The sequence below is a fragment of the Mustela putorius genome, unplaced genomic scaffold, assembly GCF_011764305.1.
Source record: "Mustela putorius furo isolate JIRA1106 unplaced genomic scaffold, ASM1176430v1.1 tig00003859_pilon_pilon_pilon, whole genome shotgun sequence".
NCBI lineage: Eukaryota > Metazoa > Chordata > Mammalia > Carnivora > Mustelidae > Mustela > Mustela putorius.
The window spans coordinates 32,361,647-32,381,807 of record NW_025422011.1 but is presented as its reverse complement, the minus strand read 5'-3'; the positions used below and the strand labels follow the sequence as shown (position 1 = coordinate 32,381,807).

General features: G+C 34.8%; 1 protein-coding gene across 3 annotated transcripts in view; it reads right to left on the bottom strand.

The window, feature by feature from the left end:
• The window catches only part of SBF2 (SET binding factor 2), a 468,206-nt gene that overhangs the window by 202,713 nt on the left and 245,332 nt on the right, over window positions 1–20,161 (bottom strand). For all 3 annotated transcript variants that reach the window (XM_004751963.3, XM_004751964.3, XM_045065843.1), the window contains 4 exons: window positions 8,137–8,269; window positions 6,753–6,861; window positions 4,531–4,644; window positions 78–155 (listed from right to left, as the gene is read on the bottom strand). In XM_004751963.3, the coding sequence (XP_004752020.2) occupies window positions 78–155; window positions 4,531–4,644; window positions 6,753–6,861; window positions 8,137–8,269 (434 nt within the window). The remainder of the gene's footprint in view (window positions 1–77; window positions 156–4,530; window positions 4,645–6,752; window positions 6,862–8,136; window positions 8,270–20,161) is intronic.

The following is a 20,161-nucleotide window of genomic DNA, read 5'->3' as shown; positions in this document are numbered from 1 at the left end:
TCAGCCTCTTTAACAACCCTACAGATGACAGTACAGTTCTATTTTAAAATACCACATTTAAATATTAAACTTCTTACCAGCATTTTTGAGTGGGATAAAGCTGTTCGTGGAGGGGGAAAAGCATGATCTGCTACTTCCAAATCTGGATGTAGAATCTAAAGCAAAGAAGTTTGGTTACATTCAAAATCTTGGTATCAATAAAATCTATTATTTAACCTACTTGGAGTACTAAGATGAAAAAGTGTCAGTAAATAAACAACAATACATTTCTTTCAGGAAACAATGCAGTTAGCTGAGGCAACTCTGTCTGTACTATTGTAGAAAGATCTCCAAGATAAAATATTTAATGAACATGTTCTAGAAAAACACACAAAAGAATGGTTTCATTTGTTTAAAAGTAAAACAAACCTTAAATTGCTCTCTTAGTCTATTGATGTATATGTATATATCTCTCCACACACACTAAATATATAAATGAAAATATAGTGTTCTGAAGAATATACACTAAACTATAAAATATTAGTTACCTCTGGGAAGGGAACAGGAACAGTCTAGGGCAGTGTTATTTGTCTATATTGCTGGAATGTTAAGCAACCATTTGTTTGTTTTTTAAGATTTTATTTATTTATTTCTTATTTATTTGTCAGAGAGAGAGAGAGCACACAAGCAGGCAGAGTGGCAGGCAGAGGCAAAGAGAGAAGCAGGCTCCCTGCCAAGGAAGAAGCCCGATGTGGGATTCGATCCCAGGACTCCGGGGATCAAGAGCCGAAGGCAAGGGCTTAACCGAATGAGCCACCCAGGCATCCCCAAGCATTCGTTTTTATGTTTATTAGTGTAATTTAAAATTTATTAATGAATTAACTGAAATGTGACAACCAAGTGAATAAGCTTATGAGCCTCAGGGTCTAGAGGGGTAAAAGTACAAAACAATGTGCAAGTACTATAAATATATAAGGAATAATATATGAAACATCAAGTAAGTCAATGTAGGGAAAGCTGGGAAAAAAAACGGTAACAGTTGAGTTAGGCTTTGAAGAAGAGCAGGCTGGGGAACACGTAGGTAAAGAAGATCTATGCAAGACTTAACACAGAGAAAAAGATGAAATTTCATCAGTAAGTAGCAAATTTTTATCTTTGCAGAATCATTTTCAAATACTCAGGTTTAGGTAGTATACTTAAAATAGATGAAAATACTTTGGTCAACCCCGGATGAGGGAGTGCTCAAGAATGCTTAAATAACTTATCAAAGGTATCCAGTTCTGTTAAGGCTCCTGAATGGCCACAAAGCTCAACTGTAGGAAATGTACTGGGCAAAATTTTAAAGGGGACTTTATTATACATTAATCCTTACTTACATGGCTTCGTAACAATACTTAAAATCGACACTAAAAATACTGACAGTATTTATAACCCAATTACCCAATCATTACTACAATATAATAATACAGTATAATTCATATCTAAAAAATTATCAGTTATTATACAGTTCAAGTACTGTGTTGCCATTTGATCTAGTAAACAATTATTAGTAAACAATTATTTAGTAAACAAATGAAGCTCCTATAATTGTGTGTCAAAGCTCCCACTCAGTTCATCGAATATTTCTTTTTGGTTCTAGTTTGGTAATATACTATGCTTTCATGTCTTATTTACAAAACTACACTGTACCACAGAATCAACCATTGTGCTTGACAACTACAAAAAACATGAATACTCATACCAAACTCATTGACCAAATTTAGTGGCACAGGTGCTTCAGGTCAAGATATACCAATGTGCAGCAGAATCCTTACCAGGAGACACTGAATTAAGAACTAAAATCTTGGGGCACCTGGGTGGCTCAGTGGGTTAAGCCACTGCCTTCAGCTTGGGTCATGATCTCGGGGTCCTGGGATCAAGTCCTGCATCGGGCTCTCTGCTCAGCAGGGAGCCTGCTTCCCTTTCTCTCTCTCTGCCTGCCTCTTTGTCTACTTGTGATTTCTCTCTGTCAAATAAATAAATAAAATCTTTAAAAAAAAAAAAAAAGAACTAAAATCTTAGGGGCACCTGGGTGGCTCAGCTCAGGTCCTGATCTCAGGGTCCTGGGATAGAGCCCCATGTGGGGCTCCCTGCTCAGTGGGAAGCCTACTTCTCCCTCTCCTCCCTGTTCCCGCTCTCTCTCGCTATCTGTCTCCCTCTGTCAAATTTAAAAAAAAATCTTAAAAAAAAAAGAACTAAAATCTTAATATTTTTTTCATTTTGGTACTTAATCCCTGCATAGCTATAAACATCATTATTAAGTAATCATATATAAGATTAAGAAATTTATAATTTCTAGAAATATTAAACATTTTCTCAATCATTCAAATACTACCTTCTCAACTTCTACTATATCTATATACTACCAATGTAGTTATTGAGTAGTATTTTTCTTTAAATTGTCTTTAAATCAACACACCTATTTTTTTTTTAAAGATTTTATTTATTTATTTGACAGACAGAGATCACAAGTAGGCAGAGAGGCAGGCAGAGAGAGAGAGAGAGAGAGAGAGAGAAGCAGGCTTCCTGCAGAGCAGGGAGCCCGATGCGGGGCTCGATCCCAGGACCCTGCGATCATGACCCGAGCCAAAGGCAGCAGCCCAAACCACTGAGCCACCCAGGCGCCCCAACACACCTATTTAAATCTAGTATTTTCTTAGATGATATCATAGGTTTTTATGTTATTTTTATTATAATAAATACATAATTACTACAATAAAAAAGATTTCTACATGTGACCCCAAATCATCTCTTCACTTTGGTAAACAGTTCTTTCATCATCCTATGCTTTCAACATTTATCCTATAGATAAAGTCCAGGAAACAGAGGCCTAGAGATAGAATGTGATTTGCTCAATAGTATCAAGTGGAAAGAAGCAGACTAGAATTTAGGTCTCCTGGGTACTGCATTAGTATTTCCACTCCATCACATCTTGTATTCTAGATTATGTTAGGAAAAGTCAGTCTTCTCTAAATATTCACATCCCATAGATGCCGCTATTAACAATATAAAGACTAATACAAATTTGAAAATGTTCTAAGAATAAAATCCTTCCTGGTAATCCTAGACTTCTGAGTTCCTATTTAAGAAGAAAATTTTTTAGGTTTATTTATTAGTTTCTACATCCAATGTAAGGCTTAAACATGACCCTGAAATCAAGATCAAGGATCATGCTCTTCCAACTGAGCCAGCCAGGCACCCCACAAGAAGAATATTCTTTTAAACAGTTCAGATTGGACTATTATTCAAGAATATGAAGGCTGGGGTGTCTGGGTGGCTCAGTTGGTTAAGCATCCAACTCTTAAGTTTGGCTCACGTCATGACCTCTAGGGTTTTAAGATTGAACACCATGTCAGGTTCCATGTTGAAGGCTGTATAAGATTCTCTCTCTCCCTTTCCTTTTGCCCCTTCCCTCAAAACAAAACAAAACAAAAACAAAAACAAAAACAAAACCCACCAAAACTTAAAGAATATGAAGCTTTAGTTCTAGCTTGAAAGAAGAAACTTGAAAAAGAATTCAGAATTTCTAAGTTTCCATTTTCTTTTCTTTTTTTTTTTAGGATTTTATTTATTTATTTGACAGAGAGAGATCACAAGTAGGCAGAGAGGCAGGCAGAGAGAGCGAGAAGGGGAAGTAGGCTGCCTGCTGAGCAGAGAGCCCGACGCAGGGCTCGATCCCAGGACCCTGGGATCATGACCAGAGCCGAAGGCAGAGGCTTTAACCCACTGAGCCACCTAGGCGCCCCAAGTTTCAATTTTCTGATAATGAATAAATTGGCACCTAAAATTTTGTCAGTAAAATAAAACGCTCTGATTTTAAAAATCAACTAAGGTAAGAGGTGCCTGGCTGGCTCTGTTGGTAGGGCATGTGATGCCATGCTGGGTATTGAGCCTACCTTAAAAAAAAATTGTAAAAAAGAAAAAATCAACTAAGATAAAATAGCTATAAAAACAGTAAATGTGTCAGTGAGAAACAGCCAAGCTACAGGACTTATTAAAACTTTACTTCGAAGAATGCTGGATATTTAATTTATCAATAAGTTGCAGATTTCTGTAGTAATTTGAAAACATTGGCAAGACAATATCATACTGTTTGCAAGTAGCACATCTACCAAAAAGAAATGAGATGTCAACAAGAGGGCTGAAGGAAAAGGAGTAGGTACTATCTTCTAATAAGGGATGTTAGGGAAACCAGGGATTTTGAGGCAGTCTGGTCTATTTTCACAGCTGTGTTGGTACATTTTCAATACCTAACACAGTATTCAGTATATAGTAACTACTAAATAAATATTCTAAATGAAACGGTGAATGTAGAACAAATACATAGTCAAAATTTAAAGTATATTCTTCAGATAATATGTAAGGAATTACTCTAAATATTCTGTAAGAATATATTCATGTTTTAAGAACATATAACTCTTTTTAAAGTAATTTTACTGCCAATGATATCTAATTCCAATTGCCTGAGTTTATACTTAAATCAAAAGAAAATTATTATTAAAAATGTCATACCAAAGAAAGAGCTGCTTGAGTCTGATGTAGAAGTGGTTCCGGCAGGGAAGAGAGGTGAATACATTCAGGAATTTTTATAGTGCCTCCATCCAAATCTGCTATGATTACATCTAGCTAAAGGAGATAAAAATTAATCAATAATTAATAGAATGTATTTATTGCTAAGAAAATTAATCTGACCTTCATTAATTCAAAATGGGAAGAATCAGGTGTGGAAAATACTCTTGACTGTCCATAGCAATAGAATACTGGGTTCATGACTTCCCAGCTACCACGTATTTCTTAGCTTCCTTTGAAATTAGGTGTGACACATGACTAAGTTTCTGTCAATGGAATGTCAGAAGTGATGTGTACAATTTCAGGTATTCAAAATAGAGGGGATGGAAGGCTCTCCTATGCTTTTTCTTTCCTAAGGCTGAAACTATAATATACCCAACAACCCAACCTTGAACATTCAGATGATGCCAATGCCTTAGGCAACTCTGGTGCAGAACCAAGAAAGAAAGAAGCTTGGACCATGAATGAGTTCATGGAGTAAGCCGGTCTGGTATAATGGAACAGCACAATGGACTGCTGCATGAGTGTTAAATAAAATTCCACACTGTATTTTGGAAGCTTTGGTATAGTAGTTTAGCTCTATTCTAAATAATATAGTACTTACTACAAGAGTTAACAACCAAAGCAACTGATATAAATCAAAATGGTACTGTTTGGGTGCTTGAGAAAGAAACTGATTTTTAGCATTTTATGAATCTACTTAAAAATAACTTACATAAAAATATAACAGAGAAACTAGCCAAGACTGCTGAAGTTATTTTGTTGATAATAGGTTTGAAAATCATTCTAATTTATTTATCAAAAATTAAGAAACTTATTTTTTGAAACATTTGCTTGTCTTACCTCCAGAAACTTTATATTAGAGGGACAAAATTACCTGTCAACCAGATGGGTATGCTTCTAATTAGTACAAACTGGGTTTTACTAAGTATGTTTATTGATTTGATACATATTTTTATATGGTGATATCAAAGTTAAATAGGAACTAGATATCAACATATAAAGGTAGGAAAATAATTAGTATATGAATGAGGGTCTTGTTTATAATTACAATGTTGAACTGTCAGTTTTAATGACACCTATGATTTGATTACAATTATAATTATGTATAAGTACCAACAGAGCTACCTCCATTGGCAACTAAAACTAAAAGTAGGATTTCAGAATCTGAAGACTCTCTGGATCGAAGATGTCATATAGCCCAACCTTTAAGTAAAGCACTTTTCTTAAACTCCCTGAAAGTGTCATGGAATTTGCTCCTTGCACTCCACTTACAGTACTTGAGGTTATATTCCTTACATAAGGCAAGCCATCCTTCACCATAGGGCAGTTCTAATAGTTGGAAGCTTTTCTACTGAGGAGAAATTTGTCTCTAAAGTCACCACATCCACCAATTTTCTTTCAACTTTTCAGAATTACAAAAAATGAACCTTCCTACAACAGTCACTTCAGTATTTATCTTTAGCTATCAAACAGTATCAGGTTATTACCTGAGAAAATTTCCTTAAGGGTCTCACAGGATATAGTCCCTAAAGTCTTGACAATCCTGGATGTCCTTCTCTGAAGCACAATTTTTTTGTGACAGTCCCTCTTAAATAATTTCAGTACAGAGAAGTAAACACATTATTCTAGAACCGGCTTAAATATAGAACATTCCTTTTCTTCTTTGGTATTTCTATTCATATGGCATTAAGAAAAGAATAATTTGATGGAGCTCATACCGAAGGGTTCATATTTAACTATAACCCTTCACTCTTTTGCAAATGCTTTTGGCTTTTTAGCTACCAGCCACTCAGGACTGACAGAGTCTCATTTCAAAATATGAATATATCATTGCACTTGTAACAAAAGTATAAATAGAATACAAGTTAACGGATTACTTCATCTTCCTTTCTCATATACAAGATGGAGAATACAGAAAGATAAAAATAATATGCCAAAGAGCATATAAAACTATTAATAAGTTCATTTTGTAGATCTTCCATATTTGCTATAAGAAGAAACTAATATATTTGTATTTTTCAATGATGTTTTTTCTTTCAGCCAATCTTTCCTATTGGGAATGCAACAGATCTGAAAATAGTAATTAGTAGAAATGTTATAGGATTCAAAAAATATGATAAGATTTTGGCCTCAATAACTGTACTTTAAAGATGAATACTTACAAGTTCATGGATATCAGTTTTAAAGATAGAATGTACTCCAATAATGAAAGGTGTTGGGGAACTTAGAACTTCCAGTAGCTGAGCCGGGAGAATGGGAATATAAGGATAACTGGAAATAATAAAAGCATATGTGAGATATATTAGTTTTCTCATAATACAATCATATTTTCTTTCATTTTTATGTGGTACGAATTTCAGAATACCTACATTTAGAAATTATCAATAATGTTCTCATGGCTGTTCATATTAAATTTTTAAAAAGAAAGGTTAAAAAAACCTTCATGTGAAAGAGATGATCAGATAGAAAAAGATAAAAAGGAAATGGAACCCAGGACAGCTTCTTTATCCCTTATCCCTCTGAGGTAAGAAGTCTCCTTAGGTTTGTCAATCTTGCTTGAAAATATTTTTTCCTTACATGAAAATCTGATATTAGGAGGTAACAATGACTCCCTGATGGGCCCTTTTCCTCAATACTGATAATGATTTGTCTAAATAAAACAATCATTCAAATTCCATTTTCTATACCTGATGTTCGAATTCACTCCAAAAGGAAGAGTACAAAAATTTAAGGCCTAGAATGTTCTCTTATCTAGGGGTTAAGAAAGGCACATAGTTTAAAACAAACAAACAAAAAAATTTTTTAAATAAAACCTGGAAACGGTCTAAATTTTTTTCTAGTTTGTATGAACTTAAGTTTCCAGAATGGTTTGACTATCAAATTCATAAAACAGATGTTAGAAAATATTTTATTCATAACACTATCAGGGCATCACTGTTTAGATGTTTTGTTTTTTACTTTTCACAATGGAAAATTTTAACATCCACCATCTCCCCCAGAAAAAAGAGGAAAAAGGAAAAGTAAGCCTCATGTATTCAAAGCAGATTTGACAATAATCAGTGGAAGGTCTCATATATGTTTCTACTCATTTTTGTTCTCTCCCCTACTATATTATTTGAAGCAAATCCCTGACATCATATCATTTATACTTAAATATTTTAGTAGGTATCTGAAAAAAGGTAAGGGATCTTTTTTAATATAGCCATAGTACCATTATAACTCCTAAAAATTAATAACTCTTTAATATCAAATAATCAGACAAAACTAACTTAAGACCTTTATCACTAACTATATTCAAAGAGAATTAAATGTTGCTGACAATACGATTCAAATTATTTTTTCACTAAATTAATCAACACTCAGTAATGAACAACTTGGGAAATTTCCAAATTCTAGGTTAGATTTCCATCAGAATCATGTGTATAGAATAACTTTGTAAAATATGCCCTTGTGGTTCAAAACTATTGTGCTATGACATTGCAACTAATCATCAATAAATAATGCAGAATTTGGGAACAAATTAAAGAATCAAGTTAAAAACCTCACCTATATTTAAGAGGAAACATTAAAGATTCCAGGGCTCTGCAAGCATCACTAAGTCTCTGGAAACTTGCAGAATGGAAGAGAACCTTATTTTCTGTGAGAACTGCACAAAAGAGGCTGAGGACATTTTGAATTCCTGAAAACACAAGAGCAAATGCTTACCAAATGCATTTCATTTTATATGTGTTGTCAACAGACAGACAAAGAATGACATGGAATGGAAAAGCCAGTATTTCTGAAATCTCTAAAGAAAACTATTTAAACTATAAATTCCATATAACCTATGAGTATTTGTTTTCCCAAACTTTCATTTTGTTTGTCTTTATTCTTCAAATCAATGTAACAATCATTGAACATATCAGCTGTTTGGAAATACACTTATTACTTTCCTTTCAACTTTATGTTCATGGACCGTACTTAAATTCCTGTTTTACATACTGGCAATGTTCAAATAAGTTTTTTCCCCCTTAAAGTCCATTTGTCTGATGTTAATATAACCATGCCAATTTTGTTGTTGAAATTTTCCTGGTATGTCTTTTTCCATCTTTTCACTTCAACCTTTCTCTACTTCTTGGAAATATAGTTGACATTTTTAAAAAATCCAGTCTGACAACCTTCATCTTTTAAGTAGATCATTTAATTGACTTACAGTGATTGTTTCAATATATATACATACATACAGTATCTTATTTAATACTTTTTATTTGTTCTACCTTTTTCCCCCTTTTCTAAATGATTAATAATTATCCTGGATCTTCTTTTATCCCCTCTCCTAGTACAGAATTTGTAAGTCCTGTTTCTATTTTTCTAGCAGAAACACTAGAAAATATAGCATTCATACTTAATGAATTAAAGTTAAATAGGGACGCCTGGGTGGCTCAGTTGGTTGGATGACTGCCTTTGGCTTGGGTCATGATCCTGGAGTTCCAGGATCGAGTCCCGCATTGGGCTCCCGGCTCCAAAGGAAGTCTGCTTCTCCCTCTGACCTTCTCCTTGTTCATGCTCTCTCTCACTGCCTCTCAAATAAATTAATAAAATCTTAAAAAATAAAATAAAATAAAGTTAAATAAATACAGTTTCTTATCTTCTCCTATTTACTACTGAATCGTTTTTCTTTTTAATATCAGTTGAACCTTAATGACATGGACCCACTACATCAAGAGTCACTATTAGGGGCACCTGGGTGGCTCAGTGGGTTAAAGCCTCTGCCTTCAGCTCAGGTTGTGATCCCAGGGTCCTGGGATAGAGCCCTGCATTGAGCTCTCCACTCAGTGGGGAACCTGCTTCCTCCTCTTTCTCTCTGCCTGCCTCTCTGCCTACTTGTGATCTGTCAAATAAATAAATAAAATCTTAAAAAAAAAAAAGAGTCACTATTAGTCTTCTAAGGTAAAATACTTCCTTTAACTCCCTTTACCATGGTTTGTCCCTTCACATGAGGCATGCAAATTTCTTCTTGGCCCATTATTAACTGCTTTCCTCTTTTATCATTCCCAACTTATCTCATATGATACATCTGAACTCACAATTCATGTTTTTAATTTTACCTCATATGGATTAATGTAAGAGTTTCATAACTGGTTTCTCTAATCCAGTCCTTATTCAGTCCTTATTCTGATTATGCCACTTTCATGATTCAAACCCTTCGGTATCTTCCCCATTTTTTGGGTATTTTCAAATGTATTCTGTTCCAAAGAAGCAATTTATGAAGAGAACCTTTGCTTCAACCTATTTTATATACGAATTGTTGTGAGCCTCAGTTGGTAAAATGAGAATAATTTTTTTTAAAGATTTTATTTATTCATTTGACAGAGATCACAAGTAGGCAGAGAGGCAGGTAGAGAGAGAGGAAGGGAAGCAGGCTCCCTGCTGAGCAGAAAGCCTGATGCGGGGCTTGATCCCAGCACCCTGAGACCATGACCAGAGCCGAAGGCAGAGGCTTCAACAAACTGAGCCACCCAGGCACCCCCAAATGAGGATAATTTTAAGACCTATCTAATATGGTTGTTATAAAGAAGAAATGAGATATTGCATGAAATTCTCAGCATGGTACCATGGTAAATAATCAAACTACATTAGCTGATATTATGATTATTATTATAATTATTATAGTTGCTACCATTAATTTCCTTTGAAGTCAGGGTTCTGATGCTAAAAATGTTTGAAGACACCAGACTACTAGATGAAGTCTGAGCACAATGCCAAAATATCTTTATGGTTTTACATTCATATTTCCAACCCAGTTGCCACCTCTCACACTTGCATGATCAATAGTAAACTACCTGAGCTCTTAGAACACTTCTTTCATTTTGATAACTCTGCTTCTTCTGTTCTTCATTGTCCCTGATATCCTCTTCATTAAAATGTGAGTCCCTCAATGATAACACTGGGCCTTATACACTGTTGTATACCCCCACCAAGCACTGACTATATAGTGGTCACTCAAAAACATTTCAGTAAAAAGCTCTCTGAAAGCTCTCTGAAAGCTGACATGAATCACTATAAAGAAATATTAAAACTTTCATTAAATGATGTCACAGAGTATCTCTAAAAATTCAGATAGGAAAAGTGTAAAATACACAGATCATAAATCAAAAGATGAATAAATTCCATTATTTTAAATTGAAAATTTCTGTGAAAAAATAACATTAAAAAATAAGGACACGTCTCAGACTGAGAGAAACTACATACAAATAAATGTAAAAGGATAATCAGCCAAAATATGTTGCCCTTGGCTAAGGAAATGAATAAAAGAAAAAAAAAATACAGCTAAGACCAAAGTGAAAGAGCTTACTGCCTAATTTTTCTTCTAGGAGCTCTATGGTTTCAAGTTTTATATTTAAGTATTTAATAACATGAATTTATTTTTCTATGTGCTGTAAGAAAGTGGTCCAGTTTCATTCCTTTGCATGAAGTTGTCCACTTTTCCCAACATCATTTATTGAAAACACTATCTTTTCCCGATGTATATTCTTGCCTCCATTTTTGTGGATTAACTGACCAAACAAGGATGGATTTACTTTTGGACTCTAGACTATTCCACTGATGTATATGCTTCTGTGCCAGTATCATATTTTGATAACTCTGTAGCATAGTTTGAAATCAGAAAGCATGATGCGTCCAGCTTTCTTCTTTCTCAAGATTGCTTTGGCCACAATATTGTTCTTTAGAAATTTTTTCCTATGGTTAGCATTTGTTCTAGGATTAGATACTCCACGTAGTTGTTATGTTTCATTAATCTCATTCAATATGAAACATTATTACAACCTTAAAAATTTTTTTACTGAGATAAAACTTGCCTACCATCAATTAACCATGTTAAAGAGAACGACTTATGTTGAACTATCACTGCATCCCAGGAATAAATCTCACTTGACTATGGTGTATGAACCTTTTAGCATGTTGATGAGTTGGTTTTTGTTTTTTGGGTTTTTTTTTTTTTTTTTAGATTTTACTTATTTAGTTATTTGAGAGAGAGAGAGAGAGAGAGAGCACACAAACATGCACATCCAAGAGCAGGGGGAGGGGCAGAACCGGAAAGGGACAAGCTGACTTGTGCAGAGCCTGACACTGGGCTCAATCCCATTACCCTGAGATCATGACCTGAGGTGAAGGCCCCGATAAAAAGGAGAATTACAGGCCAATATGCCTGAAGAACATGGCTGCAAAAATTTTCAACAAGATACTAACAAATCAAATCCAATAGTACATTAAAACAATTCTTCACCACAATCAAATGGGATTTATTCCTGGGCTGTGAGGGTGGTTCAGTATTTATAAATCAATCAGTGTGATACACTACATTAATAAAAGAAAGGGTAAGAACCATACAAGTCTCTCAATAAATACAGAAAAAGCATTTGACAAAATACAGCATCCATTTTTGATAAAAACAGTCAACAAAGTAGGGATAGAGGGAACATACCACAACATCATAAAGCCCATATACCAAAGACCCACAGCTAATATCATGCTCAATGGTGAAAAACTGAGAGCTTTTCCTCTATAGTCAGGAACAACACAGGGATGTCCACTTCCAACCACACTATTTAACACAGTACTAGAAGGCCTAGCCACATAAATCAGACAATAAAAAGAAATAATAGGCATATAAATTGGCAGAAAAGAAGTCAAATTTTCACTATTTGCAGATGACATGATACTCTGTGTAGAAAATGTTAGACTCTACCAAAAAAAATTTGCTAGAACTGATATATGAATTCAAAAAAGTCACAGGATACAAAAATCAATGTACAGAAGTCTGCTGCATTTCTATAAAACAATAATGAAGCAGCACAAAGAGAAATTAAGGAATCAATCCCATTTACAATTACACCAAAACAATAAAATACCTAGGAATAAACCTAACCAAAGAGGTAAACGATCTGAAAACTATAGAACACTGATTAGGTAAATCGAAGAGAAGACAAAGAAATGGAAAGACATTCCATGCTCATGGACTGGCAGAAAAAATATTGTTAAAATGCCTATGCGACTGAAAGCAGCCTACACATTTAATGCAATCCTTATCAAAATACCAACAACATTTTTTGCAGACCTAAAATAAACACTTCCAAAATATGTATGGATCCACAAATGACCCTAAATAGCCAAATCAAGCTTGTAGAAGAAAAGCAAATCTGGAGACATAATAATTTTGGACTTTAAATTATATTAAAAAGCTATAATCATCAAGACAGAATGGTTCTGGCATGAAAACAGACACGTAAATCAATAGAACAAAACAGAAAACCCAGAAATGGACCCACAAGTATATGGTCAACTAATCTTTGAAAGAATATTCTTTGAAAGAATATCAATGGAAAGAAGAAAGTCTCTTCAACAAATGGTGTTGGGAAAACAGGATAGCCTCATGTAGAAGATTGAAACTGGACCAGTTTCTTACAACATACACAAAAATAAATTCAAAATGGATGAAAGTTCTAATTGTGAGACAGGAAACCATCAAAATCCTAGAGGAGAACACAGGCAGTAACCTCTTTGACATTGGTCATAGCAACTTCTTACTAGATATGTCTCTGGAGGCAAGGGAAACAAAAGCAAAAATGAACTAGTGGGACTTCATCAAGATAAAAAGCTTCTGCACAGGTGAAGAAACAATCAAAAAACTAAACAGCAACCTACAGAACAGGAGAAGATATTTGCAAATGACATGTCTGATAAAGGGTTAGTATCCAAAATCTACAAAGAACTTATCAAACTCAACACCCGGAAAATGGATAACCCAGTTACAAAATGGGCAGAAGACAGCAATAGACATTTTTAAAAACAAGATGTCCAGATGGCTAACCGACACATGAAAAGACACTCAACATCATTCATCATCAGGGAAATACAAATCAAACCTACAATGAGATCACCTCACACCAGTCAGAATTGCTAAAATTAACACAGGAAATAACAGGTGTTGGTGAGGATACAGAGAAGGGGAAACATCTTGCACTGTTGGTGGGAATGCAAACTGGTAGAGTCACTCTGGAAAAAGAGCATGGAAGTTCCTCAAAAAGTTAAAAATAGAACTACCCTATGACCCAGCAATTTCACTATTAAGTATTTACACAAAGGATTAAAAAAATACTAATTTGAAGGGATACATGCACCCTGATGTTTATAGCAGCATTATCAACAATAGCTAAATTATGGAAAGAGCCCAGATGTTCACTGACTGATGAATGGATAAAGAAGAGGTGGTATATATATATATGTATATATATATATATATATATACACACCATGGAATATTACTCAGCCATCAAAAGACTGAAATCTTGCCATTTGCGATGACATAGATGAAGCTGGGTTCCTGCTAAGCAGGGAGCCCAATGTGGGGCTCAATCCTAGGACCCTGGGATCATGACCTGAGCCAAAGGCAGATGCTTAACGACTGATCCACCCCAGGCACTCCGCTAGAAAGTATTATGTTCAGGAAAATAAGTTATTCAGAGAAAGACAAATACTATATGGTTTCATTCATATGTGGAATGTAAGAACAAAACAAATGAACAAATGGGGGGGGGGTGGAAGAGAGAGAAAGGCAAACCAAAAAAAAAAAAACACTCTTAACTACAGAGAACAAACTGATGGTTACCAGAGGGGAAGTGGGTGGGGGAGATGGGTGAAAAAGGTGATGGGGATTAAAATGGGCACTTGCTGTGATGGGTATTGTATGGAATGGTTGAGTCACTATACTGTACACCTGAAATTAGTATTACACTGTATGTTAACTGACTAGAATTAAAAAAAAAAAAACTTTAAAAAAAAAAAGGATCAAAATTCTGAGTATTAGGGTAATGTTAGATCATTTTTACTGGGAGTCTTTGTTCCTGGGTCACTTCTGTAGATAAACATAAGAAAATAGGCATGCACACACAACTACATGCACGCATACATATACAAATATATGAACATATATACATGCATATAAACAGACATGTTTAGATGTATACATACATACATATAAATCCTAAGTTCACACCATTATTTTCCCAATTTTTTTGTTTGTTTTAGAGAGAGAGAGAGTGTGTGCCAGAGGGGTGGGGAGGTGTTTTAAGTGAGGGGAAGACAAAGAGGGAAAGAAAGAGAGAGAGAGAGGATTTTAAGCAGGCTTCATGCTCAGCACAGAGCCTGACACAGGGCTCGATCTCATAACCCTGAGATCAGCTCATGACCTGATCTGAAATCAAGAGTCAGCCACTTAACCAACTGAGCCAACCAGGCACATCTCCACACAATTCCTATCTATTCCTACAGGATCTCCCCACTGACTCTAATACATATTTGTGTGTCCCTTCCAGTGAGAACCCTGGATACCAGTAACAAACGTATATTTATTCATCTGCTAAATCTTACATTACATGTAAAATCGTTAAAAAATTTCTTCAGCCATTCTAACTCAAAACACCATACTAACTAAAAGGAGCTCACAATTTGTTTGAAAATTCTCTCCTAGGGATGCCTGGGTGGCTCAGTGGGTTAAGCCGCTGCCTTCAGCTCAGGTCATGATCCAAGGGTCCTGGGATTGAGTACCGCATCGGGCTCCTTGCTCAGCGGGGAGCCTGCTTCTCTCTCTGCCTCTGCCTGCCTCTCTGCTTGCTTGTGTGTACTTGCTTGCTCTCTCTTTCTCTGGTAAATAAATAAAAAATCTTTTAAAAAAAGAAAAAAATAAAAAAAGAAATTCTCTCCTCAAATCTGTCCAAAACTGAGGTTAGTCAAATACTATGTACATAGGTTATTGTGAGTAGTTTTTCCTCTTCAGTGTGGTTAGGTTTTTCATCTGAAAGACAGTAGAGTTTGCTTCTGTGTCCTTTCAGTTTTAATTTTATTTTTTTTGTTTCTAGTTTCTTCCCATCATGACTCATCTAGTATATTTCTGAGTATGTAAAACTTGACACATACTTTCAGAAGTCAAATCTATATAAAATGGTCTACTCAAAGAAGTGTTACTTCTTCCTTGAATTAATAGCACTGTGCCCTGGTTCAAGCAGGTTGAATCAATTTTCTGGTTGTTATAATGTACTATAATTACATTAAATATTATTGCTGTATACGTGATTTATAATACTGTTATTTACTTGAGGATTTTCTGCACCAATTTAGCTACTTCTTTTGAGCCAAAGTATTTAAAAACAGAAATTTATGTTAAAAAAAAACTCCATGGTTGTATTAGTATCCAATGGTTGCTATAATAAATTACGACAAACTTGATGGCTTAAAACAACACAAATATATTATCTTTTATATTCTATTTTTTTAATATAGTAAGTCATTGTCATTAAGTGGTTGTCACTTTGACATGGAGGAAGTCCACATTACGTGCTGTTCTTTTCTAGTAACAAGATGTTCGTTCCTTCCTAGCTTTGTCTAGTTTATGGCACCTTAACTATAACTATTCAGAGTTTATCTGGAGAAAGGAAACATCCCCATTTTATCCAGGAGACACTTCTGAAATCTTACTTAAGCTATGTTGTAAGTTTTACTGCAAAGATGTTTCATATTTTAGCCAAATATTTTTACAGTAAGAATCACAGACCCATATACCTGAAAAAAATATTATATATTTAAAAAAAGAATTCAGAATTATTTTACACATTAAAATGGTTGCTATGATATGGCATATGTCTCCTACTGAGCAGTAGATGTTTACTGTATAGCAAATAGAATTTCATGACATTTTATGAAGTTCTCATCAAAAACTTTAATAAAAGTGAGAAGGTTTTGATACGCTCTTTTCTTTGATACTATTGCATCTACCTATCTTTGTCTACAATTCATGAACAAATGAATGCTCTGCAAAAAAAATAATTAGTGCCTGTGTTATAATTATAATAGGTGGTGAGGATAGGGTAGCGAGAGGCTGCTTCTTAAAATAATTACTTTAGGTTAAGCCAGTGCTTAAGAGGGAGTATGTCAAGTACTTAGTCATTCCTATTATGATATTAGGCAATATAGGTTTTCTAGAAGTTTGGATCTGAATTTGTTATGAATAAAAATAGTAACAGATACTTTATGGGAAGAATTTCAACCTGTTCCTGATCACTTTTTAATAAAAACTCTTCAAAACATGTTAACCAGTAAAAAATATACAATACTTAGAAGCTCAATTTTTTTTGGTTTATGGAAATATCTATGTAACTGTGAAAATAAGTAATTTAGAATTTTGATTAAAGTGAGTATTTGCTTAAAGAACCAAAAACACACTATCTTAAAGTTCAGCAGGACAGAAGTCCTATTTTGGGGTTTTCTAGCAACTACCGACATTCCTTAGCTCACGGCCCCCCTTCTATCTTGAAAGCTGACAAAAGCCAGTTGAGTGTTTCTCATTTATGTGAGGTCAGAAGGCATCATTCTGACACTGACTCTTCTGTCTCCCTCTCTCATTTTTTTTTTTTAAGATTTTTATTTATTTATTTGACAGAGAGAGATCACAAGTAGGCAGAGAGCCAGGCAGAAAGAGATGGAAACAGGCTCCATGCTGAGCAGAGAGCCCGATTCAGGGCTCGAACCCAGGACCCTGAGATCATGACCTAAGCTGAAGGCAGAGGCTTAACCCACTGAGCCACCCAGGCGCCACCCCCCCTCATCTTTTAAAGGCCCCTGTGATTACACTGGGCCCGCCAAAGAACTGACCTTTGAGTTAGATTTTGAAGAATAAGCACAAGTTAGTAAGGCAGACAAGAGAAGAAAGGCTTTCAGAGCTGACAGAAAACCGAGTGCAAAGAAACAGAGGACTAGGATGAAAAAGCACTGAAAAACCTGTAAATAGTTCTGTCACGGAATGTTCAAAAAGAATCTGAATACCATGAAAAGGAATCCAGACTTTCTTTCCTAAGACTCTGGTGAAGAACTTTTTCCTTTCCATTCGTATCGGAACTCTATGTAATCTCCCACAAAAAAGAATCCATTATGATAATCCATCAGAAGATAAAATTCATAGTATAATTTAGTATTAGATAAATTGTGAAGAAGGCAGGCATTAAGTTTTAAGGGACTCTATCCACTTACAGTAGTAAAAACAATTAGTCCATGATACCAATGGGAAAATATTATATTATACTTACTTATATTATTATATTATACTTACTAAGATAGGATTTAAGTTAGAATTTATATTAGAAATGAGTTAGGGACAATATTCTCATGCTTAACGGGGGACTTTTCCATTATCCAGAAAATAATATAGTATATACATACAAATAATTTACCCATGCCTAACTGAAGATTACTTAAATTTTATATTCTTAAATATCACATGCTTTCTTGATTTCCAGATAAACAATCTCAAGTATTTTAAGAAACTACTGTTTTTTATTTCTGTGTTTATAGCTATACAGTCATTGAGAAATTCAATTTCTTTGAACTACAAGTCATAATCAGTTTTCTACATAATCTTGAATTGTTTCCTAGTCTTCGGTAGTCAATGTCCATCTAAAGCTGCACAATAACAGTAGAGAAGACAAACATTCCAGTGATAATTACTACTGATTTCACCACAATGGTTCACACACATCCTGTTGATTATTCAAATAGTAAAACATTCTGAAAAATTACTTCCTGATCTTAACTTTTCTTTAGGGGTTAAAGTTCTAGAATTCATAGCATCACACATTAACAAATGTGTTTATTTCCTGTTTTGAAAAAACACCACCAAAACATTTTCTCCAGAATTTTCCCCTTCTCTGAATAATAACGATATGCTGCACAGATACAACACTATGGCCCAGTGTTCAAATGGGCAAATTGAGGAACTGAAGGCCATGGTTTCAAGATAGGATATATATGTTAGGAAGGTTTAAACAACTTATTATACCTCTTTTACATAAATCCACAACAGAGAAAACAATATAATAATGGTCTTGACTTAACACAAGTCAAGGAAAAGGAAATTTCTCATTTATTTGATCAATATTTGTCAAATATCTATCGTGTTTCAGGCACTAGGAATAAAGAAATAAAGAAAAATAAGATCTCTACCTTCATAAATTAAAGCTTTCTATAGGTTTATATAGTTTAGTTTTATAACTGTTTCACTGAGAGGCAATGTTTAATATGTTACAAATTCAGTATGTCATTTCCATATATGTTAGAAATGGAAATCTTCCAAGTAAAAAAATAGTTTAAAAAATAGTAACTGAATTGGGCAACCATGTATATTTTAGTGGTTATGAACATGGGCTTATTCCCTTGAGTGTGACATGAATTAATCATACTTTATGGACCTATAAATAGGTGATGTGTGGTAATCTTTAAATATATGAAATCAATTAACAAATACATATAACCGGGGTGCCTGGGTGGCTCAGTGAGTTAAAACTTCTGTCTTCAGCTCAGGTCATGATCCCAGAGTCCTGGGATCGAGCCCTGCATCAGGCTTTCTGCTCAGCAGGGAGCCTGCTCCCCCCACCCGGCCTGCCTCTCCTCTCTGCCTACTTGTGATCTCTCTCTGTCAAATAAATAAAATAAAATCTTTAAAAAAAAAAACATGACCACAAATAATTCAAATCTAAAATTGTGTATAACTCAAGTAACAATCCATTAACAGCCCAACTTAACCAAAACTGTGTAAAACAGATACAACATGGGGCGCCTGGGTGGCTCAGTGGGTTAAGCCTCTGCCTTTTATGCTCTACATCATTGCTTATGTTCTTCCTTCCTAATGTCTCTGCTTAGCAGGGAGCCTACTTCCCCCTCTCTCTCTGCCTGCCTCTCTGCCTATTTGTGATCTCTCTGTCAAATAAATAAATAAAATCTTAAGAAAAAAAAAGATACAACACATTTCTTTTCTTGTTTAACTCTACAATTGATTCTGAGTCTGGGGTAATTACATCAGATTATTCCAATCCCAAATGGCCCAGATTCCTAGTCTGTACCTATTTTGACTGACCAGGTTTTTAAATCTCTTTTAACATCTACATTTAAGCAGGAAGCAAAAGGGGTCTTGGGAATAGAAGAGCAAATAAAGGAGGATAATATATTGAGTAACTGAAAAGTTAAAGGATTAAACAAGAGGGAAGTACCTTGGCAGAAATAACATTTAGTTAAAACTTCTTCACTTTCTTCTCCTCTTTCCTCCATTAATAGGCCTTTATCAAGCTGCTGAGATATACAAGAAATTGCTAAAACTAGGGATGGATATAAAGAAATGGGAGGCAGTCTCAGAGGAGTTCACAGTTCAGTGAAGATGGCAGGTTGATAAGTAAATAATTAAACACAACAGACTAGAGACACGTACAAACTGCTGCAGAGCACAGAAAAAGAGGGTAATTTATCCTGCCATCATTTGTAAGTTGCATACTTCAATAATGGAGTAGCCATATTTTGTAAGAATATTAATCCCTAAGAGCTGAAAGCAAAACAAAATTTTAGACAAGAGAATTTTGTAAGAACAAAGGACAATTCTTGGGGCTTTTTTTTTTTTTAAAGATTTTATTTATTCATTTGAGAGAGGCAGAGACAGAGAGGAAAGCATAAGCAGTAGGGACCAGCAGAAGCAGATTCCCCATGGAACAGAGAA